At 35.5% G+C, this 25,108-nt stretch overlaps 1 protein-coding gene and 1 pseudogene across 2 annotated transcripts in view; both read left to right on the top strand.

Annotated features, from left to right (window-relative positions):
- The window catches only part of LOC111147536 (centrosomal protein 85 like), a 168,769-nt gene that overhangs the window by 115,809 nt on the left and 27,852 nt on the right, over positions 1-25,108 (top strand). For both annotated transcript variants that reach the window (XM_022503618.1, XM_022503616.1), the window contains exons 6-9: positions 10,134-10,313; positions 18,295-18,447; positions 20,432-20,586; positions 24,480-24,597. In XM_022503618.1, the coding sequence (XP_022359326.1) occupies positions 10,134-10,313; positions 18,295-18,447; positions 20,432-20,586; positions 24,480-24,597 (606 nt within the window). The remainder of the gene's footprint in view (positions 1-10,133; positions 10,314-18,294; positions 18,448-20,431; positions 20,587-24,479; positions 24,598-25,108) is intronic.
- Positions 13,180-13,359, top strand: LOC111147708 (annotated as a pseudogene).

The raw sequence follows: 25,108 nt of genomic DNA, 5'->3' as shown, positions 1-25,108 counted from the left end.
CAGCCTGTCCTGCTATGAAACACTTTTCTGTAGTGCAGATTTGCTCATACACAAATGGTAGATAGAATGTTGTCAGTATAGTTTTCAAGTTGCATTGGTTCTGATGCGGTTTTTGTTTTGTTTTTCTAGGCAACGGGAGTTAGACTAGTGGGAGTTAAATTAGAATCTTTGGCAGGCTGCAGAAAAGGCCTAGGCTCACCTACTGCATTGACAGCAGAAGCCTCTTCAAGCTGCATTTTCAGAGAATTTTAAGAGTGCTGTACTGCCTTGAGAAATGGACTTCCTCTTTTAGTGATTTCGGGACATGGCAGGTTGTGTTGCCTCCTCCCCACCTGAATAGTAGTCCCTGTATTGCAGAGTTCTAACTATATCATCTCAACACCCACCAGACGTGCTCTAATTAAAATGACATCAGCATTTTGACAATTTCTGTGCATGTGGTTGTTTAATATTAACTATGACTGCCTGTCCAAAATGTTGAGCTCTTCTCCCCAGTTAGTTTTGATTAGTAATCTGGCTTAACTTGTATAGGCTTTGTTTTTTGTTTGTTTGTTTTTTGTTTTTGTTTTTGTTTTTTTAATTTTCCTTTAAGACCTACTACTTTTAGTGTTTGGTTTTTGAGTGGTTTTCCAGAAATGTGTATATTTCATTGTCCTAGAAACACCTTATTATTGGTAAAATCAATAAATTTTATATTTTAGAGCAGTTATAGGTTCAAAACAGAGGTGAGCAGAATGTACAGAGTTCTCATGTATCCTGTGCCACCGTACACCTATAGCTTTCTTCACTGTTGACATCCTGTATCACAGGATATCTTTGTTACTATTGAACCTATATTGACACATCATTATCACTCAAAGGCCATAGTTCACTTCACGTTAAGGTTCACACTTGGTGTTTACAATTCTGTGAGTTTGGATAAATATATAATGACCTATATCCATCATTGTAGTATTGTACAGAATAGTTTCAGTGCCCTAAAAATCTGTGCTCTGCCTCTTCATTCCTTCTTCTCTCTTAGCCCCTGGCAACAACCAGTCTTTTTATTGTCTGTATAGTTTTGCCTTTTCCAGAATGTGATATAGTTGGAATCGTACCGCATATAGCTTTTCATGATGGCTTCTTTCACTTCATAACATACACTTAAATTTCTTAAGTCTCTTTTTAAAAGATTTTATTTATTTGAGAGAGAAAGTGAGAGACAGAGCAGAAACAGAGTGGGGATGGGGAGTAGAGGGAGAGGGAGAAGAAGACTCTGCTGCTGAGGAGGGAGACAGATGTGGGCCTTGATCCCAGGACCCTGGCATCATGATCTGAGCCACCCAGAGCCACCAATCAACAGAGCCACCCAGGCACCCCTCCTCTATGTCTTTTCACATATTTATAGCTTATGTCTTTTTAGTACTGAATAATATTCCATTATCTGGATGTACCACAGTTTATCTGTTCACCCACTGAAGGAAATTTTATTTATTTTCAAGTTTTGGCAAATATGAATAAAGCTGCTAAAAACTTCCGTGTGAAGCTTTTTGTATAGCATGCTTTCTATTCATTTGGGTAAATACCAGTGAACACAATTGCTCGATTGTGTGGTCAGAGTATTTTCAGTTTTCAACTCACTGCCAAACTGCTATTCCAAGTGGCTTTAATACTTTACATTCCCACCATTAGTGAATGGAAGTTTCTGTTGTTCCATACCCTCACCAATATTTGGTGTTGTCAGTGTTTTAGATTTTGGCTATTCTGATAGGTGTGTGGAGGTAGGTTGTTGCTCTGTGTAATTTGTATTTGTAATTTGTAATTCTCTAAAGATATTTGATTTTGAAATCTTTTCATATATTTGTTTGTCATCTGTATATTTTCTTCAGTGAGGTGTCTGTCCAGGTCTTTTCCCCATTTTTAATCATGTTATTTTTAAATTTTGAGCTTTAGTAGTTCTTTTTATAGTTTGGATACAAACCCTTTATCAAATGGATCTTCTGCAAATAGTTTCTGCCAATTTGTGGCCTGTTTTCTTATTTTCTTGGTAGTCTTCTGCAGAGCAGAAATTTTTAATGAAATCCAGCTTATTATTTGTTTCTTTTTTGGATCATACCTTTGCTAGTGTATCTAAAAGTCATTGCCATATTCATAGCCTTCTAGGTTTTTTCCTATGTTCTAGGGGTTTTGTAGTATTATATTTTACGTTTAGGTCTGTGGTCCATTTTTAGTTGTTTTTTTGAAGAGTGTAAAACCCGTGTCTATAGATTCATTTTCTTGCACATGGATGTCCCATTGTTTACCATGATTTGTTGAAAAGACTTCCTTTTGCTCCATTGTATAGCCTTTGTTCCTTTGTCAAAGATCAGTCAACTTGTATTTGTGTCAATCTATTTCTGGGCTTTCTATTCTGTTCCATTGACCTGTTTGGTCTTTCCACAGTGTCACACATTCTAGATTACTGTAGGTTTATTTTATGTCTTAAAGTCAGATAGTGTCAGTCCTCTATCTTTGTTCTTCTTCTTAAGTATTATTTTGGCTATCCTGGATCCTTTGTTTTTCCATAGAAACTTTAGAATCAGTTTGTTCCTATCCACAAGTAACTTGCTGGGATTTTGCTTGAGATTGCATTGGATCTATAGATTAAGCTAGGAAGAACTAACATCTTGACAGCCCTGAGTCTATCTATGAACATGGAGTATCTCTTTATTTTGTTCTTCTTTGATGTCTTTGATCAGAGTTTTGTAACTTGACTTATATATATCTTGTGTATATTTTGTTATATTTTTACTTATTTCATTTTTTGGAGTGCTAATGTAAATGGCAGTGTGTTTTTATTTTTATTATTTATTTATTTATTTAAAGCTTTTATTTATTTGAGAGAGAGTGTGTGTGTGAGAGAGAGCACAAGCTGGAAGGGGAAGGTGCAGGAGAGGGAGAGGGAGGAGCAGACTCCCTGCCGAGCAGGGAGTGTGATGAGGGGCGGGATCCCAGGATGCTGGGATCATGACCTGAGCTGAAGGCAGACACTTAACTGACTGAGCCACTCAGGTACCTGGCAGTGTGTTTTTAATTTCAAACTCCACTTGTTCTTTGCTGGTAAATAGGAAAAGAACGACTTTCATATATTAACCTTGTCTCTTGCATCCTTGCTATAACTGCTTATTAGTTTCAGGAGGGTTTTTTGTTGTTGTTGTTTGTCTGTTTTCAGTGATTTCCTATATAGGTGATCATGTCATCTATGAACAAAAACTGTTTTCTTTCTTTTTTTCCCAACTGCCATACATTTTATTTCCTTCTCTTGTCTTACTGCATTCTCTAGGACTTACAGTGCAGTGTAGAAAATCAGTGGTGGGAGGAACATCCTTGCCTTGTTACTGATAATAGCAGGAACACTTCCAGTTTTTTACCATTAATTCTGCTGTTAGCTGTAGGTTTTTTGTAGATGTTCTTTATCAAGTTTAGTAAGTTTGCCTCTATTCTAAGTTTGCTCAAGGTTCTTATCATGAATAACTGTTGAATTTTGTCACATTTATTTTTTACATTTACTGATGTGATCATATGATTTTTTCCTCAGTAGCCTGTTGATGTGATGGATTATATTAATTGATTTTTGAATATCAAACAAGCCTGAATTGCTGCGATAAATTTCAATTGGTCATGGTAAATAGTTCTTTTTATACATTCTTAGACTTAGTTTGCTTTTTTTTTTTTTTTTTTGAGGATCTGCTTATGTAGACTATGCTTATGTAGAATATTTAGCCTGTGGTTTCCTTTCTATTTATTTATTTACTTATTTATTAAAAAAAAATTTTTTTGGTAATTTCTACACCTAGCATGGGGCTTGAACTAACAACCCTGAAGGAGTCACATGCTCTTCCAAACAGAGCCAGCCAGGTACCCCTGTAATTTTCTTTTCCTATAATGTCTTTGTCTCATTTGGTATTAGGGTAATCGTAGCCTTATAGAATGAGTTAGGAAGTATTCCCTCTGCTTCTGTGTCTGAAAAAGATTGTAGAAAGTCAGTATAATATCCTCCTTAAATGTTTGATAGAATTCACCAATAAACCCGTTGAAGCCTGGTGCTTTCCATTTTGGAAGGCTATTAATTATTGATTCAATTTCTTTAATAAATATAGGCCTATTCAGATGATCTATTCTTCTTACATGAGTTTTGGCAGATTGTGTTTTTCAAGAAATTAGTCCATTTCATCTAGGTCATCAAATATGTGGACATAAAGTTGTCCATAATATTCCTTTATTATATATATTTTTTTTAATATTTTATTTATTCATTTGACAGACAGAGATTACAAGTAGACAGAGAGGCAGACAGAGAGAGAGAGGGAGAGGGAAGCAGGCTCTCTGCTGAGCAGAGAGCCCGATGCGGGGCTCGATCCCAGAACGCCGAGATCATGACCTGAGCCGAAGGCAGAGGCTTTAACCCACTGAGCCACCCAGGCACCCCTCCTTTATTATATTTTTAATGTCCACAAGATGTGTAGTGATACTCCCCTTTAACTTTTGGTATTAGTAAGTTTGTGTCTTCTCTCTTTTATCTTGGTTAACCTGTCTAAAAGGTTTTTGATTTTTTTTTTTTAAAGATTTTATTTATTTATTTGAGAGAGAGACAGTGAGAGAGAGCATGAGCTAGGAGAAGGTCAGAGAGAGAAGCAGACTCCCCGCGGAGCTGGGAGCCCGACGCGGGACTCGATCCCGGGACTCCAGGATCATGACCTGAGCTGAAGGCAGTCGTCCAACCAACTGAGCCACCCAGGCGTCCCAAGGTTTTTGATTTTATAGGTCTTTTCCAGAATGAACTTTCAGTTTTTTGATTTTCTATATCGATTTTCTGTTTTCAATTTCATTGATTTCTGCTTTTATTCTTTTCTTCTACCTACTTTGCATTTAATTTGTTTTTCCTTGTCTAGTTTACTTAAGCTGGAATCTTAGATAATTGATTTTAAATCCTTCTTTTTCAATATATGCTCTTGATGGCATAAATTTCCCTCTAAACACCGCTTTGACTGCATCCTACAAATTTTAGATTAATCTGCATTTTCATTTCCATTTACTATAAAATATTTTTAAATTTCTTTTGAGATTTCTTCTTTGACTCATGTTTAGAAATGGGTTGTTTAATTTCTAAGCATTTTGGGATTTTATAGCTACCTTTCTGTTGATTTCTGGTTTAATTCCGTTATGGTTGGAGAGAGCATACATTGTACAATATCTCTTTTAAATTTGTTAAGGCATGTTTTATCACCCAAAACGTGGTCTGTTTTGGTAAATATTCTATGTGAGCTTGAGAAGAATGTGTAATCTGAAGTAAGTCTATACATGTCAGTTACATCCAGTCAATTGAGGATGCTGTTTAGTTCAATTTTGTGCTTATTAATTTTCTGCTTGATGGATCTTTTCAGTTCTGATATAGAGTTGTTAAAATCTCCAGCTATTAAAGTGGATTCATCTGTTTTTCCTTGTAGTTCTCTCAGTTTTTACCTCACATATTTTGCTGCTCTCTTGTTAGGCACATACACATTAAGGATTGTTAAGTCCTTTTGGAGTTTTGACCCTGATAACTTCCCTTGCTCTAAAGTCTGCTTTTTCTGAAATTAATGTAGCTATTCCACTTACTTTTTCTTCAAAATTTAAATTTAAATACTAAACAAAATAGTGTAATATTGGTTTCAAGAGTAGAATGTAGTGATTCATCACTTATGTATAACACCCAGTGTTCATCATAACAACTGCCCTCCTTAATACACATCACCCGCCTCCCTCCATCAACCCTGAGTTTCTTTTCTGTTGTTAAGTGTCTCTTATGGTTTGCCTCCTCCTCTCTCTCTCCCTCCCTCCCTCCCTCCCCCTCTCTCTCTCTCTCTCTCTCTTTTCCTTCCCACATGTTCATCTGTTTTGTTTCCTAAGTTCCAAATATGAGTGAAATCATATCTGGGTCTGAGGTTTGGTATCTGACCGTATGGGGACATTCTTGTCATTACTGTTTCAAATACTGCTTTCATTTCCTCCTTCTTCTTGTAGTGTTATACCCTTTATAGTTATCTCACAGTTCTTAGATATCCTGTTTTATTTTTAACAGTCTTTTTTTTTTTGTTCTTCAGCTTTGGAAGAACTGTGTTCAGAGACATTTTTTTTTTCTTTTTAATTGTTTATTTGAGAGAGTGAGAACATGTTTGGGGTGGCAGGGGTCGGGGGGACAGAAGGAGAGCATCCTCAAGCAGATTCGCCTAAGTGCAGAGTCCAGTGTGGGGCTCAGTCTCATGACCCATAGATTATGACCTGAGCCAAAACCAAGAGTCGGATGCTCAGCCAACTGAGCCACCCAAGTGCCCATCAGAAACGTTCCTTTTTCTGTTAACAGTATTTCTGATGTCTAAATTTTTTTTCTCTTTCTAAGAATATCTACCTCTGTGCTTACATTATCCATCTATTCTTATCTGTTGTTTATCTTAGCATTAATGTCCTGTATTAATCATAGTTTTAAAAAAAATCTCTGGTCTGATAATTCCAGCATTCCTATCATATATGACTCTGGTTCTCATGCCTGTTCAATCTCTGCAGACTGTGATTTTGCCTTTTAGTATATTTTGTAGTTTTTTGTTGAAAGTTAGATCTGATGTACTAGGTCAAATGAAATGTGATAAATATGCCTTTAGTAATAAAATGGTAAGGTGTAGTGGGAGAAGTCCTCTGTAGTCATGTGATCAAGTCTTATTCTTTTAGTGAGTCTGTGCTCCTGGACTGTGAACTTCCCACCCTATCATGGGGCAGGATGGTTCAAGGCAACTGGAATTTAGTGTTTTCTTCTAGGTAGGTTAGCTCCCTTCTAGGAAACCTTCTGAGTAGGTTAGTCTCTAGTTAAATAGTTTATCCCGAAGACAGGTCTTGTTAAGAAGAACATAGTATTCTGATGTATTTCAGAATGGTTCCTTTTCTCCTTTTCCTGCTGGAAACATGAAGAGATTTTCCCCTGATGTTCACTGTGAGGACATGATAGAGCTCATGGAGATAAAACTCAGACAAGTCAGGTGTCCCCTGTGAGTTTTTGTGGGTCTCCCTGGAGTTTTTGACTTTCAGACTTGTCTACTCTGAGCCTCCAATAGTTCCATCAATTTCAGTTCTTTTTTTCCTACTTCAGCATTGGTTGCAAGGAAGATTATGTTCTGGTAAGTGTGACTTTCTCTATTCACTTGTTTCTCCAATTCTGGGGGTAGCAGTTTATTCTGTGACCTTATTTCTGTCAGATCTAAGAAGAGTTACTGTTTTTTCAGTTTTTTTTTCTTTTTTTTTTTTTTTTTTTTTTTTTTTTTACCTTGTAAGTAAAACAGATGGAGGGGAAATTTCTGAGCTCATTACATGCCAAATTAGAAACTATAAGTCCATTTTTTTTTTTTTAGTTTCTTAGCCTAGCCTACCCATCTTTCTGAGTTCTAGGCCCACCTTTCTGTCTAATGTTCATCTCTATTTGTATGTTCAACTGGCATCTTAATATCAATGGGTTCTAATTGTAATTAAGTACATCTACGTAGACCTGTTCTATATGACCTCCTTATTTCAGCTCAGAATATGATTTTCCCTGTTAATTGACTCAAAATATCAAACCATGGTTATCTAACATTTCCTGTCTATTCACTTCTTTAAAAAAAAAGTTTTTGCTAAATCCTCTCAATTCTACATCTAGACTTTCTTCATTCTGTTTTCTGTGCTCTTGTTCAGCTCCTCATTTTGTTCAACTAGGTTAGAATAATTTTTTTTAAGATTTATTTTAGAGGGAGAGAGCACACATGTGTGCCACTGTTGGGAAGGAGTAGAGGGAGAGAATCTTCAAGCAGATTCTTCGCTGAGCGTGGAGCCTGACATGGGGCTTGATCTTAAAACCCATGCGATCATGAGCTGAGCTAAAAGCAAAAGCCAGGTGCTTAACTGATAATGAGCCACCCAGGAGACCCTAGAATAATTTCATAAAGTGAATTCATATCCATTCTCAATATCTTCTAATTCCTGCTGTCCACTGCATCCAGTTGTTGTAGCACTTGCTTGTCCTCTTTACTCTTCTCTTTCCCTTCAATCAGATGTTACTGAGAATCTACACATAACGCTAAATGCCAGGGAATACAGAAGTTTACAAAACACAGTTTACAATCTTCTTAAATCATGCTACTTTGTTGTTATAAAACCATCACAAGATTTCCCATTTCCTATGAATTAAAATTTAATTCTGAACCTTGTGATTCTATAGTATGGCCCCACTTGGATTTTTAAATTTTTCCTTCTATCCATCCCCCCTCTTTTATCCATACTTTAAAGATATGGGTACTCTGAATATATTCCATTTCTACCTTTTTAAAATGTTCTTTCTGGAATACTTTTCTACCTTTCTCCATTCCTACCAGAATCCTCCTCATTTTCAAAGTCTATCTCAAAAGACACCTCCCCCGTAAAGCCTTTTTCCTCATTCTTCTAGTGCTGTCTTCATTTATCTTCCAACCTCCCTATACTTTGTACTTAAGATGACTTTTCTTAGGTGCCTGGGTGGCTCAGTCAGTTAAGCATCGTCCTTTGGCTCAGGTCATGAACCCAGGTTTCTGGGATTGAGTTCCGCATCGGGCTTGGTGGGGAGTTTGCTTCTCTCTCTTCCTCTGCCATTTCCCCCTACTCAGTCTCTCTCTCTCTAATAAATACAATCTTTAAAAAAAAAAAAAAAAAAAAAGATGACTTTTCTTTGGCTACTGTATTATATGGTGTCCTGTATATAATTATCTGAGGATTTCTCTTACGCTTCTGATAAAATTTGAGTTTTTAAAGGATAGTGCTAGAGTCTGTCATCTTTGAAATACCCAGCACATGATAAAATGCTATTTATGTAATTTTTGAATTGTAGCTTCACCTTTTGGTGAAGTATGAGTTCTTCAAGGTCTAGTTCAAATTCATTTGTATAAAACTTCCCTTAGCTACCATATAGTACAACTATCTTAGCACTTACACAGTTTTCATTGTCTTTTTTTGTGTGATACTTCACTAAACTGGTGGGGACTTGACTTTATCAACTGTTGAATCCCAGTACACAATTCCTAACATGTGCTTAGTAATAAGTAGAAAAATGAGAATACTTAGAATAAGTATAAAAATAATGTTTCTTTACTTTCACATTACTTCATTGGTATCTCTTTTGGCACTTACCACATTCTAATTTACTTGAGGAATTATTTATATTTTCTGACTGCCTTCTCCTAGTTGTAATGCTGCAAGGGAAATGGGAAAGATCTCATCTGAAGTCCTTACAAAGCCTCACTCATGGAAACAAGGATACATTTGTTCAATCAGCAATTATTTTTTTGAGCTCTTATTTTATGCTAGTGATTATTCTAGGAAATAGGGATCTAAGAGCAACTAAGGTGGGCAAAAATTTCTGCTTTCATGGACCTTACTTTCTAGTTAGGGGAAACACTCTATTAATACTTACCAAGTTTATGGGGCGTCTGGGTGGCTCAGTGGATTAAAACCTCTGCCTTTGGCTCGGGTTGTGATCCCAGGGTCCTGGGATCGAGCCCTGCATCAGGCTCTCTGCGCAGCAGGGAGTCTGTATTCCTTCCTCTCTCTCTGCTGGCCTCTCTACCTACCTGTGATCTCTGTCTATCAAGTAAATAAATAAAATCTTTAAAAAAAGAAAAAATACTTACCAAGTTTAATATTAGCTGGAAATGATCACCTGTGAAGAATTTTTTCTTTAGTTTTTATTTCCCTGGAACTTTCACTTCTATTTCATGTACTACTGTGTCTCTAATTATACTTTATAACCAAAAATATTGCCTTTTATTAAGCTTCTGTTTATGTGATAGGAACTTTATATATTTTACCTCTGTTTCTCAAAAAACAAAAACAAAAAACACTGCAAGGTAAGCTTTATTATTTCTGTTTTATAGATAGGAAGACTGAGGCTTGGCACTGGTAAGCAAATCAACTTGATTTAATCATGGCATATAACTAGGAAATAGAGGAGCTGGGATTCATGCCAAGGTCTGTCTGTTGCTAAAGCCTAGATATACTCTCTGTACTCTGCCTTATTTCCAATTTCTTCCCATTTTTTCAAGACAAGTAAACATTTATCTTTTTTTTTTCCTCTTTCCTGATAGCCACAATATGAGAACAGTTCACTCCAGACTCCATTTTCTGACCAGTCAGTGTCCCATTCCCAGCAAGAGGAACTTGAGCAAAAGCTTGCATCTACTGAGAAGGAGGTTTTGCAGCTCAATCAGTTTCTCAAACAAAGAATAAGCCAATTTAGTGAGGAGAAGAAGAAACTGGAGGAAAAGGTAGGTATTTTTAATAAGTTGAATTAGGTCAATAACAGCCCTTCAACATATAATTATTCGTCATCTGCTGTATTTCAGGTGTGTATTATAGTAGGTTGTACATTTATATTGAAATGATTAGTTTTGCAGTAACTTTTGAGAAAACCTGTGCTGTTCACAAAAATCTAGGGATTTTCTTGAGGGATTAAAAATATCACAGTACAATGGAATACTATGCAGCCATCAAAAGAAATGAAATCCTGCCATTTGCGATGTCGTGGATGGAACTAGAGGGTATTACGCTTAGTGAAATAAGTCAATCGGAGAAAGACAACTATCATATGATCTCCCTGATATGAGGAAGTGGATATGAAATGTGGAGGGGTTTGGGGGGTAGAAAAAGAATAAATGAAACAAGATGTGATCGGGAGGGAGACAAACCATAAGGGACTCTTAATCTCACAAAACAAACTGAGGGTTGCTGGGGGGAGGGGGGTTGGGAGAGGGTGATGGGATTATGGACATTGGGGAGTATATGTGTGCTATGGTGAGTGCTGTGAAGTGTGAATACCTGGCGGTTCACAGACCTGTACCCCTGGCGCTAATAATACAATAATACAAATATATATACATTTATACATTATAAAAAAATAAAAAATTTAAAAAAAAATTACCACAGTAGATCTTGCTAATGAATAGTGAAACCTTTCTTGAATTAGTTGCCTAAACTGAGATGTGACACAAATAACTATTTTTCTTTTCTTTTGGGGTTCAGTTTCTTTGTCATGTTGGGTATAAAGGATTGATATAAATAAAGATGGTACTTTTTTTTTTATAAGCACATGACTTCATGTTATTTAAGCTGCAGCCCCTGATTCTGAACAAGTGGTGAAAAGCCAAATATCTATATGTACTTAATATAACTGTATATTTATTTGACCTTTCTGCCTTTATTAAAGTATTTATATACTTCATCTCATTCCATTATAGTATCATTAAAGATCAAGTAGATTATCTACTAGCCCTAATTTACTAAAGAAGCATAGATCCTTAAGCTGCTAACTTAGTTGCAGAACTGGTTTTAGATTTCTCTCTTGATATACCCAGCTTATTATTCTATTAACCGAACCTTCCATTCAAGTGATCTTGAAAAGGTTACCGTGATTTCTGCAGGCACGTTTGGAACTATTAATAGAGAACTCAATTAACATTTTTGTGTGAGTGAGTGAGTGAGTGTGTGTGTGTGTGTGTGTACACATATATATATATATATATACACATATGTGTGTGTGTGAATTAAAATTTTGATCTTCCAAAAACTGACAAATATTTTACATGATTTCTCTTTCTCAGCTATATGGTATATTTTATCTTGGCTAACTTAAAAGTAACTTAAGTACCTGTTTCTTGTTTCTTTTCTATATTTTGGGGGCTTCGTACAATACCATAATCTGGAGGGAGCTGAGGAAATATTGGTTATATAGATATAGGAGGGATTAAAATATTTTCTGACCTCTGATATTTGTTAGTTAAAAGATTATGTGAAAATTAATGATGTTTCAGGGGTGCTTGGCTGGCTCAGTCAGTAGAGCATGCAACTCTTGATCTCAGGGTCTTAAGTTCAAGCTGTACATTGATGTGGAGCCTTCTTTTAAGAAAAAAAAAAAAAGAAGAAAATTGTGACAATTCAGTGGATACAATTTTTAAAATATATTTTTATGTTTTATCTAAAGTCTTCTCATCTTTTATTACTTTTGGTGTCCAGTGCTTAATAAAATCAGTTTATATACTCACTGCATATTTGACAGTTTCTACTTGGATATCTTAAGAATATTTAAACTGTTCATCCAAAGCATAATTCTTAATTTGCCTTCTGAGTGCTCTCTTCTTAAAACAAAACAAGATTTCTTCATTGTTCATTACTCCAAATTCAGTTATTCATGCTGGAAATTTTACTAACACTGATTAAGCCTGTCTCCTAAATATGTAATAGAATCCAGACTGGTCTGAGTTATCATATCTTGGAAAAGCTTTTGTCGTCTCTGAATCCAATCTTGCCCTGCCTGTCTGCTTTTCCTCTATCTCCATCACCTTTTTTTTTGTTGTTGTTGTTGTTGCAATTTCATGTATTTTTTTATTACATTTTGAATAATCGAAGCCTAATTTATATATAGTCAAATGTATAGATCTTAGGTGTTCTGTTTTGTTTTACTAATAGTCTATAGCAATATAACTGCTTTCTAAAATAAGACACAAAGCATCTCAATCATCTGGGGTGCCTGGCTGGCTCATTAGGTAGAACAGGTTACTCTTAATCTCAGGGTCATGAGTTTGAGCCCCATGTTGGGCATAGAGTTTACTTAAAAAAACAAACACTTCAGTCACCCAAGAAGTTGCCTTGTACTTTCTAGTCCAGTCTCCTTCCTCTTTCTGAAACACTGTTATCACCATAGATTAGTTTTGAGTCTTCTTGGACTTCCTATAAATGAAGTCCTACTGTATATATTCTTTTGTGTTTGTCTTCTTTCACTTAATATCTTTGAGATTTATTCACATTGTTGAATGTATTCCTATCTACTACTGAGTTTCATTCCCATTATATAGATCACAATGTATCTGCTCTCCTATTAATGGATATTTGGATTGTTTGCATTTTGGGGAAATTATGAATAAGGTTGCTGTGAACATTCTTAAACCAGACAGTTTTTCGTTTCTGCTGAATAAATTCCTAAATGTGGAATTTCTGAGTCCTACATTTCATATGTAAATAAGTAAATATAAGTAGATATTTAACTTAAAAGAAACTATGTGAATTCTGCACACTTAATGACCTTTCTGAGTTGGCTATGTGGGTTGGGGCATCCTGAGCCAGTTGTCCTGTGCTGAGATGCTTCCAAGCCTTACTAAAAACACTTAGATCTCTATGAAGCCCAACTATACCCAAGTGCACCAAAAGATCTGGGTAGGAGTGAGGTTGATGGGCTTCATCATTAATAAAATCAGGAGTGTTGATAAAAGTAGTAAAACTTTGAAATCTTCAACTCCTGCACCTGCTTATGGTCAATAACCAGCTCTACGAGGAGTACACATCAGATGGAACGTCACCCTGGCTATAAATTTCAGTCAGCTCTGTTAGATGGGAATGTGGTACATCACAGTACACTTGGTGGAAGTGCTGTTTCCTTTGTGGTATAACTAAATGTACCTGTGAGATGCAAGAAAGAAAAGGAAGAAAGAAAAAGAAAGAAACCTGAGTTCTCCTAGTGTTTGTATCCTCTAACACTTCCAATATCAGTGTATGAGAGTTCCAGTTATTCCACAGCCTCCTGGCCATTCTTCATAGTGTGGAGGACTGAACTTTGTAAAAGGAAGACCCAGTCATTTCACTTACATTACCCAGCATGCCATCTGGGTGTTATCTTTAAAAATGAGAATCAAATTCTTCCCATAGCCAAAAAGACCCAGCCTAATTATATAACCCTAGGCTCTGTCAGTCTCCCCTTAGTGCACTGAGTCACAGTGTGGTGCTTGTAGCTGCTCAGACAGGTCATGATTTGTTTCTGGTCTCAAGAGTCTTGACACAGAGTTTCCTCTTTGCCTGGTAAATACTTGTCTTCTCCCACTACTCAGTCACCTGTTTATTTTGTCAAGTCTCATCTTAAATATCTTTCTCCTCCAACTCCTCCTTTCCTATGTTTAGAGCATTTCTTGTTTGTTTTTTCAGTGCTTACCACGATTTCGAATAATCATTATGTTTTAGTTTTTCTTTGTAAGCTCCAGTATGGCAGGGGTGTATCGCTTTGTCACTGTAGCATATGTAGCACCGGCCACGGTGCCTGGCATATGGAATGAATGAATGGATAGATGGATGGATGGATGGATGCTTTCAAGTGATTTTTGCCAAGAGGGAAGAAAAGAGTGAGATAAGCCCAGCAAAGGACTATGAAAGAATAAGTAGAAATAATCAAAGATGTCAGAGGAGTGCATGATAGAGCAAATTCCTGAGATAAATAGGGAAGGGTTGATTACAGATGCCAAGATGGAGGAATTAGTTTTGGAAAAGGGGAATAGTCTCTCTGTGGAGTGAGGCAGTTGAGAATGGAAATGTGTAGAACAGAAAAATTAAGAAGGAAGTGTAGTTGGTTTAGTTGGTTGAGTTTGTGTCAGAGGCCATGGAGATGATTTGAATTCTTGAAGGGAGTATAGATGCTAGTAAATAGACTCATGGGTAATGCATCAGCTGACCAGCATGTTAGACTCACAAGAGGTTGGATTGCATTGTTTCCTTCTGCATTTCCTTTCTGTTATCCTGATCAAGACTGATACTACAACAGGAAAACATTTAATGTGATAACAGCAACAATGGAAGTTACTCTTTGATAAATTCTTTCTTGCATATACCAGACAGCATGTTAAGGTATATTCAGTACATTTTCTCATTTAATATTAACTAATCTTCACAAAAACCGTAAGGCATAAATACTGTACCCCCACTTTTAAAAATGAGCTAATTGAAGCTTGGAGAAGAGTTGAGTAATTTGTTCAGTTGCATGTAAGTAGAAACTGTTGAAAAGCTAGGAGTAAAATTCAAGACAGTTTTTTTTTTTTTTTTAAGACAGTTTAACTCTACAGCCAATGCTTTTTGCTTCTAATAATAATAATTTACTCAAAACAAAACTTGGAGAAAAACATTTCCTCAGTAATCTGTTTTGTTCTAATTATTGTATTTAAGATGAAGAAAAATATATTCATTTGTAAACCATTTCTGAAAACAGAGCCGTCCTATTACCTTCTAGGAATAATCTCAGTACTAAATGGTATCTCTTTGAAAGGAAAAAAACCTAACCTTTTATAAATAGAAAAGGGAAGATTTATTAGTGATGCCTCATTTGCCTAGAGGTAATTACTGGAGTTGATTTTAGTAATCAACATATAAAACTTGAAAGTTAAACACACACACACACACACACACACACACACACACACACAGAGCTTTTCATCTGCAAAGGACTTAAAAAAAAAAAAAAAAACAACAAAAAACAAGACCAGTGATCATGTTTAATCAACTTGTAGTCAGCAAGTAGCATAAATAGTATCCAGTAGGAGGCTATTGGCAGAGATTAGTGATCAAAGGCAGCAAGCCTGACCTGACAGCAGAAAAGACAGTTGACCAGCCACAGATAAAGAAGAAAACAAGGACATCTTTGAGTAATAGAAGACATCATGACCAACCTATTCCATTGGCTGCTTTTTGAGGACATCATTTTATCACATTTAAGACACTTAAAGAAATAAAAATAAATTAGGGAGCCTTTAGTAAAAATAGGCTGGTTAGTTATTTCTGTAACTTATAGGGTCATTTGCTAAGGCAGGAGCAGGCTTTGTCAATGGGGAATCCAGGCACAGGTGGCTGCTAGAGTATAGAAATCAGGTTATGTGCAGTGTGGAGGAATTGAAAGAATGTTGACCTTTCAGTCAGATGATTTATATCTAAATGTTACCTCTGTCTCAGTGACTTGTGGTTAAGTTACTAATGATTTCTGGACCTCATAATCAAAAAAGGAATTACATATCTTTTTTGGAAAAAGTCTTTTCACGTCCTCTGCTTAGTTTGTAATCATACTATTTGTTTTTTGATGTTGAGTTGTATAAGTTCTTTGTGTATTTGGATATTAACTCCTTATTGGGTGTAGCATTTACAACAGACATATGAAAAAATGCTAAATATCACTAATCATCAGGGAAATTCAAATCAAAACCACAATGAGATATCACCCTACGCCTGTCAGAATAGTTAAAATACAAAATGTAAGAAACAACAAGTGATGGTGAGGAACACTTGTGCACTATTGGTAAGAAGGCAAATTGGTGCAGCCACTGTGGAAAACATTATGAAGCCTCCTTAAAATACTAAAAATGGAATTACCAGACGATCCAGTAATTCCACTACTGGGTATTTACCCAAAGAAAATGAAAACACTAATTCAAAAAGGTATATGCACTCCTGTGTTTACTGTAGCATTATTTACAATAGCCAAGATACGGAAGCAGCCCAAGTGTTTATTGATAAATGAATGGATAAAGAAGATGTGGTGTATATAAGTGCCACCGAATATTACTCAAATGTAAAAAAGAATGAGATCTTGCTGTTTCAATAACACAGATGAACATGGAGATTATAATGCTAAGTGAAATAAGTCAGAGAAACAAATCCCAGATGATTTCACTTATATGTAGAATTTAAGAAACAAAACAAATGAACAAAAAAGAAAAAAGAAAGAAACCAAAAAAACAGACTCTGAGATACAGAGACCAAACTAGTGGTTACCACAGAGGCTGGGGGGTGAGGGGCAGTGGTAAAATAGATAAAGGGGATCGAGAGTACACTTATTTTCATGAGCATTGAGTAATGTATACAATGTTTTAATTATTATACTGTACACCTGAAACCAAGATAACACTGTATGTTAATTATACTTCAGTGAAAAGAGAGAGAAAAAGGGAATTGTATTATGTGGTCTTTCAGGTCATTATAATGGTCAGGAGTCTGTGAGTTCCATTAGATCACAAATTGTCACACCAGCACACTGGCCTTTAATCCTGAGAAATCCCCAATAAATAATGGGATTTGTCAGTTTTACCAGGGTTGCTCCTTACCCAAGGTAATAACTGGATTCTAATGTTATTGATGGAATGAATAGATAAAAGGAGATGTGGTTTATTTTTCTAAATGAAGTTTTAATAAAAGTTGTTATAGTGGACTTGAAAGAAATTAGATAAGGCGTGAAAGAAACTAGATTGTGCAAAGTGTTAGCTTTAATAAAATTTGGGAGAGCAAGCCATTATACTGCCAATTACTGGCACTTATTTCCCTGCTGTATGTGGGAAAAGGCTGTAAAAATATTTTAGAACCCTGTAAGTTTCTAGATTTTAGAAGACTGATAAGTTAAGGTGAATAAGAGTCTGAAGTTTACTTTTTAGGTAGCTATTTGTGTACACATATTATTTATATTTGAGCTGAAATATTAAAGAACTTTGAATATGATATGAAATTTAAAGATAGTATTTTTCAAGTGGAAAGGTGAAAAAAAATAGTACATAGGTCTGAGGTTCAGCCTAGAGAAATTGGGATTTATTAGAATCATATACTGTGTGTATTCAATTAGGTGTTCAATTAACATATTCCATCAATCCTAAAATGACATCGTTGGTACAGCACACCTTTATTATATGTAATATTGAGTAAGAAAATATGTTGCATGTTCAGTTTTGACGTAATACCTTACCAGTAGTCTTAGCTTGAAGTATGCATTTGTCTCACTAGTGCCCTTATTTCTTCCCAAGTATCTGGTAATTTTGGTAAGTTCTCTTGGCTTTGATTGCATTTCTTGAGTACACGATAAGCAATTTCTTAGCAAATCAGTAACAAAACAGCTTTAGTAACTTGTAGGTATCTTCCTTTCTTAAGTCACATAAAATATTTGGATACAGCTTTGTAAGAAGTAAGTAATTGGAATCCTCTCTCCAGAGATGAGTATTTACTTCACTGATTTTAAAATTAAACCGTGTGGCTCTGTTTCTTTGTTTTTCTGGATACTCAGTAACTGTTTACAACACCAAATTATAATGTAACATTTTTAAGGTAATTTAAACATCATTTAAACTCAGCACATAGTTGCAACATGTACATACTGTTGAAATGACAGAGGTGGGAGTAGCTTTGACCAAGTTTGCACATGTGCTGGCAGTAAAAACTCTATCATCATTTCTAGCCAGCCCACGGCAGTTTTATAAGATGCCATCAGTTGTAAAAGCAGACAAACACAAAACTCTTGATTTCAGTGATAGGAAAATTTGTAAAAATGTGAATCTTAGAATTGATGAATTAAAGTGAATCTTACTTGAGTTGGTGGTAGCCTTAACTATAACCTAGAACTATTGGTTTAGTTATTATTTTTTTAATACCACAAAGCCCCTGAAGATTCAATATCTTTTTCTTTAGCTTAAAACCAGAGATAGATATATCAGTAGCCTGAAAAAGAAATGCCAGAAGGAATCCGAACAAAACAAAGAAAAGCAGAGAAGAATTGAGACCTTGGAAAAGTATCTGGCTGATCTTCCAACTCTAGATGATGTACAGAGCCAGAGTCTACAGGTAACATGAACTAAAATGCTCATTTTTAAATAACATGAAAGCCTACTACTTTCTTAAATTGACCCTTTGGAAATTTCATAATTTTTTTATAATTTAAAATTTTAGTTCTATATTTGGCTAATTGTGTTAAATCTAAGTGTTTAATTGCTGTTTTGAGGATTAAACTTTAATTAGAAACTTTAAGCATGAGTTTATCTTTCTTATTAATTAACATATGATTACCTTCCTAAGAAACCTGTGTGTTAACTTTTTACTTAACATTGTACTCTAAAAGGCAGTTTCTAAACCAGTCTGACAGCCCCATTCCAAACACACAGGGATTCACCACAGTTCTGACTTTACCCAGTATTCTCTATGATTCTCCAAGGCTCAACAAGACTTTTTTACTATCTTTCCAGATATTTGATTTGTTTTCTTCATTCTTCTTAACCTTTCAATAAATTCTTAAACTTTAGTCTGTGGTCTCCACTCCTCTGACCTCTTCTGGCCATTTTTCTTTCTTAACAAAACCTCACCTGAGTCTTTCTACAACTCTGGTCAACCCAGTCTTCTTGAAATCTTATTTACAAATCGATTAAACCTGTTCTTTAGTCTTTTTTCAGTTTTTCTCATCATGAAATTCTCAACCTAAGCGTAATTGACATTTAAGGGTGGATAATTTTTTGTTCTGGGATTCTGTCCTGTGCATTAAAGGCTGCTTAACAGAATTTCTGGCCTCCACCTACTAGATGCCAATAGCGCTGCTCCTACCCTCTTTCCTCCCCAAAACCAAAAATGTCTATAAACATTTCCAAGTATCTCCTGGAGTCGGGGGGTGGGGATCACTGTCAGTTGAGAATCATTGGTTTAATCCATGGAGTGTCATTATTGTACAGACTCTAGAACTAGAGTAGATTCTCTGTTTATATTAATTTATACATTGTAAGACTAAGAGAGGATAATGTCAGAAAAGAACTAAAGAAGTACCACCGGACTTTGTATGAGCAGCAGCAGAGAGGAATACAGATTTAAAAACATGTGTTCATATCACTTTATACCCATTAGGTTGATTAATATCAAAAAAAACCAGAAACCACTGGTGACAATGTGGAGAAATTAGAACCCTCCTATACTGTTGGTGGGAATGTAAAGTGGTATAGCCACTATGGAAAACTATATTTCCTAAAAAAATTACCATCAACTTGCCTTCTGGGTATGTACCCAAAAGAATTGAAAGTGAAGTCTCAAACAGATGTTTGTACATGACATATGTTCATAATAATGTTATTCATAGTAGCCAAAAGGTGGAGGCAGCCTAAGTTTCAACTGATGGGTGAATGGATAAAATGTCACATATGCATATAATTCAGCTGGAAGGGGAGTTGCTAATGAGCATACAGTTTGTTTTGCAAGATGAAAAGAATACTGGTGATTAGTTGAGCAACAATGTGAATGTACTTAAACAGTATGGAACTGTACATTTAAACATGGTTAAGATGATAAATTTTATGTTATGCATATTTTACCATAATTAAAAATAAAAATTAAAAAATATCCCCAAATTGAGATTATTTACCTTTTTCTCTCTTTCTAGAAAATTTTTTTCAAGATTTTATTTATTTATTTTAGAAATTGAGAGAGGAAGCATGGTGGGTGAGGGACAGAGGGAAAAGAGAATATTAAGCAGATTCCACACTGAATGCAGAGCCTGAGGCAGGGCTCTAACCCAGGATCCTGAGATCATGACCTGACCTGAAACCAAGAGTTGGTTGCTTAACTGACTGTACTACCCAGGCACACCCTGGTCTTCTAGAAATTTTTGACCCCATTCTTCTCTGTAATCTCATTCTCTTAGCTCTCATTACACACAAAGGAGGAAATAAAGTACCCTAGATAAAGTATAGTGTGATTTTTAACCACAAGCCTGTTAATAATAATTGAGAACACTAATAGTTTCTAGTAGAAACACCTTTAATATTCTATATGTTGTGAATTTTCTCCTTAGCTTCAGGTTCTAGAAGAAAAAAATAAGAATTTGCAAGAGACTCTCCTAGATATGGAAAAAAAGCTTGAAGAGATCAAAAAGCAGTGTCAAGAAAAAGAGGCACAGCTAATATGCCAGAAGAAGAAAGAAAAGGAGTTGGTAACTACAGTTCAGAGGTAAGAAAACCTTCAGTAATTTTTTCTGCTTACTTTTGTTATTCCTATTTCTCATAAAGCATTTCATTTAAAATGCATTAATATATAATTATTGCTATGTTGTTATCTTAAAGATATACCCTTAGAACCGTATTATTTCATTGAAACAGATTGTATCAGCTGTGATTTCATATGTTAATGCAACATCTTGACATGTTGCCAAAGGTTTTAGATGAGAATAGTTAAAATCTACCCCCACCAAAAAAAGAAAAAACAAAAACACACACAAAAAAACCCCAAAACAATCCACCAATTGAAAACTGAAAGTATTATCACAGTCCGATGGCTTTGCTTTGCCAAAAATAATGACAAATTCTAGATAACAAAAAGGGGCAAATACTCAAACTGAACTCTCTAATGTGATAGATTAAAGGGACATAACTGGCTCCCATTTTACATGACTACAGAGCAACAGGTATGGCCATTTTGCCAAGTACCTTCAGGTTTACTCATGTAACTTGCCTCATGGTCCTCTTCCCTTTTAAATTAATGCAGTTAGAATGACAGGGAATATCACTTGTTAGTGTGTTTAGCTAATGTATTTAAGCTGGAAAATTAATACTGGATATTTGAAAAACCTAGAGAACTATGTTATATATGCATCTTTCATGTACTTTCTGTTTTATAAAACTTAAGCCTTAATAGATGATCAACTATTAATAGGTAAAACTATCGAGAAGAATAAGACAGTATAGCAACAAAACTAAGAAATACACTCATCATGCTTTTACCAGTTGTGTGTAACTCCAGTCAAAATCCATTTATAATTCCATGTTAATATTGCTTTACTACTTTGAAAGTCTTAGATATGCCTGACCTACTTTTTCCCATAGATTTCAGTACAGAAAATCTCTGATTCTGGGACAGTTTAGTCTTCAGTGTTTCTAATCTCAGCTGCAAAAAATTCATATACTTTTAATTTTACTTTTATTTTCACATTATTTTCTGTTTTCTTGTTCTTTAGTTTTCCTCTCCATAACTCTGCATCTTCTATTGTCTAGTCTCAAAAGAGCTTCCTCACCTTCATTCACTCAACCATATATTCTTTTTCTTTGATCTTAGATGAAATGAGAAGAGGTAATGTATCTGTTCTGTTTTATGGGGCATTTTGATCACCAACTCAGGCTGTGCCATTTTACGAATAGAATTGCAAACACCTGAAAATAATTTGATTGTTTGTTTTGCTCCATTGTGTGCTTTTATGTTTAATATGATATTATACCTTCTCTTATATTTAGATTTTCTCTTTTATTGAGTTTTTAGAGAACATTGAGTCTAGTGCTGTTGATTAGATATAATTAGTACAGTGCATTTCAGAATCCGTGTTCCATTTCTTTATCTCAACACTCTCTAAAATGATAGCATCCCGGAAAATTTCTCTTGATTTCAAATAGACATAAAGGACCAAAGGAGGTCTTCTGTAATTCTTACTACTTGTAAGGCTCTGGTGTCGTCTGACCCTGGATACTGGGGTGTTCATTTTCCTCAGCTACATGAGAAAGAATTCCTTGGGTCCAGAATAACTTCAGTTATGTATGTGACTGTAAATTACATCATTACGTTTATCTGTGCCTATGTAATATTTCTAAGTTAATTACTTTATGAATATATAAGCACTTCTGGTATTTAAAAATCAGATTAAAGTTTTCCATTAGAAATGAAAATGGAGGGCGCCTGGCTGTCTAAGTGGGTTATAGCCTCTGCCTTTGGCTCAGGTCGTGCTCTTAGGGTCCTGGAATCGAGCCCCACAATGGGCTCTCTGCTCAGCGGGGAGCATGCTTCCCCACTCCCGCCTGCCTCTCTCCCTACTTGTGATCTTTCTCTGTCAAATAAATAAATAAAAGTCTTTAAAAAAAAATGAAAATGGAGGTAAAATATGTGGATGGGGTCCCTAGTAATGCAATAGTGGGTACTTTCACTATTCAAGAGATTAATTTTCTAAGTATGCTTCAAAACATAAATGAAAATGTGTATGTGAAAGATTTGTTTGGTATTCCTTTCATGACAGTACATTGTTCCCTTCTCATAGCTGGTTCATTTTTTTTAAGACCTTAATAGTTTTAATGTAATTTATTTCTCTTAGAATGTTATAAATATATAGAAGTAGTGTGCAGTGTCTTGACACTGAATTGAGAGAAAAAAATGTATTCTCAAATAGAAATAATGTATTTTTCACTTTTAGACTGAAAAAGCAAAAACTTTTATGACAAGGAAAAACAAATTACAAAGCAGTACACTGCATTCATAATACATAAAAAACCTTCTCCGGTGCCGTTACTTATTAACATATTGGAAGCCCTTATTGTAACCATTTAAGACTGTCAGTTCTTTATCCAGAATCTAGATACAGCATTTCTTTTTTTTTTTTTTTAAGATTTTATTTATTTAATAGATAGAGATCACAAGTAGGCAGAGAGGCAGGCAGGGGGGTGGGGGAGCAGGCTCCCTGCTGAGCAGAGAGCCTGATGGTGGGACTTGATCCCAGGACCCTGAGATCATGACCTGAGCTGAAGGCAGAGGCTTAACCCACTGAGCCACCCAGGCGCTCCAAGATACAGTATTTCTGGGGCGCCTGGGTGGCTCAGTGGGTTAAAGCCTCTGCCTTCAGCTCAGGTCATGATCTCAGGGTCCTGGGATCAAGTCCCACCATCAGGCTCTCTGCTCAGCAGAGGGTCAGGTCATGGGTCCTGGGATCGAGCCCCGCATCGGGCTCTCTGCTCAGCAGAGAGCCTGCTTCCCTCTCTCTCTCTCTCTCTCTGACTGCCTCTCTGCCTACTTGTGTGATCTCTGTCTGTCAAATAAATAAATAAAAAATCTTAAAAAAAAAAAAAGATACAGTATTTCTTTAACTTCTTTTTTTCTTTTTTTTGGAAGAGAGAGAGAGCGCAGGAAAGCCATAATACTTGAAAGAAGAAAAATAATGAAAATAACAAAACTCCCAACTATAAAAGTCTGTTTTAGTATTCAGCTTCTGAATATGATTATAAGCTTCCTAGGTATCTTTCTGTTTTGATTTTGGTCATTATTGTTAATGGGATCGTTCCTTTTAACCAAAACATGACCATCCTTTCTTTCTCAAGACTAACACCTTTTAGGGCATGGTCCTGGGATGGAGCCCCTCATCGGGCTCCCTGCTCCGTGGGAAACCTGCTTCTCCCTCTCCCAGTCCCCCTACTTCTGTTCCCTCTCTAGCTGTGTCTCTGTCAAATAAATAAATAAAATCTCTTAAAAAAGACTAACACCTTTTAATCTTTTATTCTTAGTATATCAGAAGGGCTTCCTTTTGTTGTTTCCTCTTTTGCATTGCAGTCCTGTGCCATGAATAGCATGAGAATCTATTAGGTCAAGTAGTAAATAAATTGTTGCTCTTACTAATGAAGGAGAAATGTAATTCTACTGGTTTTAGCAACAGCTTCCTTATAAACAAACTTCTGCTGCACTCAGAATGAAGCTAAAAGATGTGTATTCTTATTCTTAGGTTCCCTAACACAACCCTCTTAATCAAGGAACTCTGCTTCGCGGGGAGAAGGAAAGAACAGGATTTAGATTGCCGAGCTCACATTAGGTTCATGGGGAACTTCATTAGGGTCTAAGAATGTCACACACTAAGTAACTTTTGATTCTGTCCTCAAATCTGCCATTTCTGAAAAGATGATCAGCTTCCATTATATTTCTTACTTGTATGAAATATAGGTACTCAAGTGTATACATGTATAGGCTGTAGGTCTCAATTATTGCTTGATTAAAAAGTACTACCGACCCTAAGAAAGGTACTTCGTTTATGTTGAAGTCATCTACCAAAACCAGCAACAGAGTGGATTTTCTTTATCTAATTGTCTTTCTAAAATACACAGCTTGCAGCAAAAAGTAGAAAGATGCCTTGAAGATGGAATTCGCCTTCCCATGTTAGATGCAAAACAGCTTCAGAATGAAAATGATAACCTGAGAGAACAAAATGAGAACGCTAGTAAGGTCAGTTCATGTCTTTGATAATAAATGTGAAATCTGTATTATGTTGGATATGTGTGTATAGATATATGTTATAGCTATTATATTTTATATTTTTGTTAATAATAGCTTAGTTTGAACTTTTTATATGGAAATAAAGTGACAGTTTAAGTAAATTTAAATAAATTTTCGTAAAAGCCATGCTAAGGAAATTACATTACGTCTTAACAAAAGAATATCTTTTCCTTCCTAAATTACTCAGTGTCTGTTTCAAAGTTATTTTTATAAATTGCATAGAGTTTTATCAAGAACCAAAGGAAGACTTTGCAGTTTTATGTGTGATCCAAATCATATGTCTATTTAAAGAGTACTTGGTATGAATACTTTTATTAAAAAAAAACCCTGATTTTTAAAAGATAAATTCATTATTTCTCTGCTTTTGTTTTCTTTTTCTTTTTAATCATTTTTTTAATTTATTTTCAGCATAACAGTATTCATTGTTTTTGTACCACACCCAGTGCTCCATGCAATCCGT

Source organism: Enhydra lutris, unplaced genomic scaffold (genome assembly GCF_002288905.1).
Source record: "Enhydra lutris kenyoni isolate GAN:26980312 unplaced genomic scaffold, ASM228890v2 scaffoldscaffold17, whole genome shotgun sequence".
In the NCBI taxonomy this organism is placed as follows: Eukaryota; Metazoa; Chordata; class Mammalia; order Carnivora; family Mustelidae; genus Enhydra; species Enhydra lutris.
This window is presented reverse-complemented; position numbering and strand designations above follow the sequence as displayed.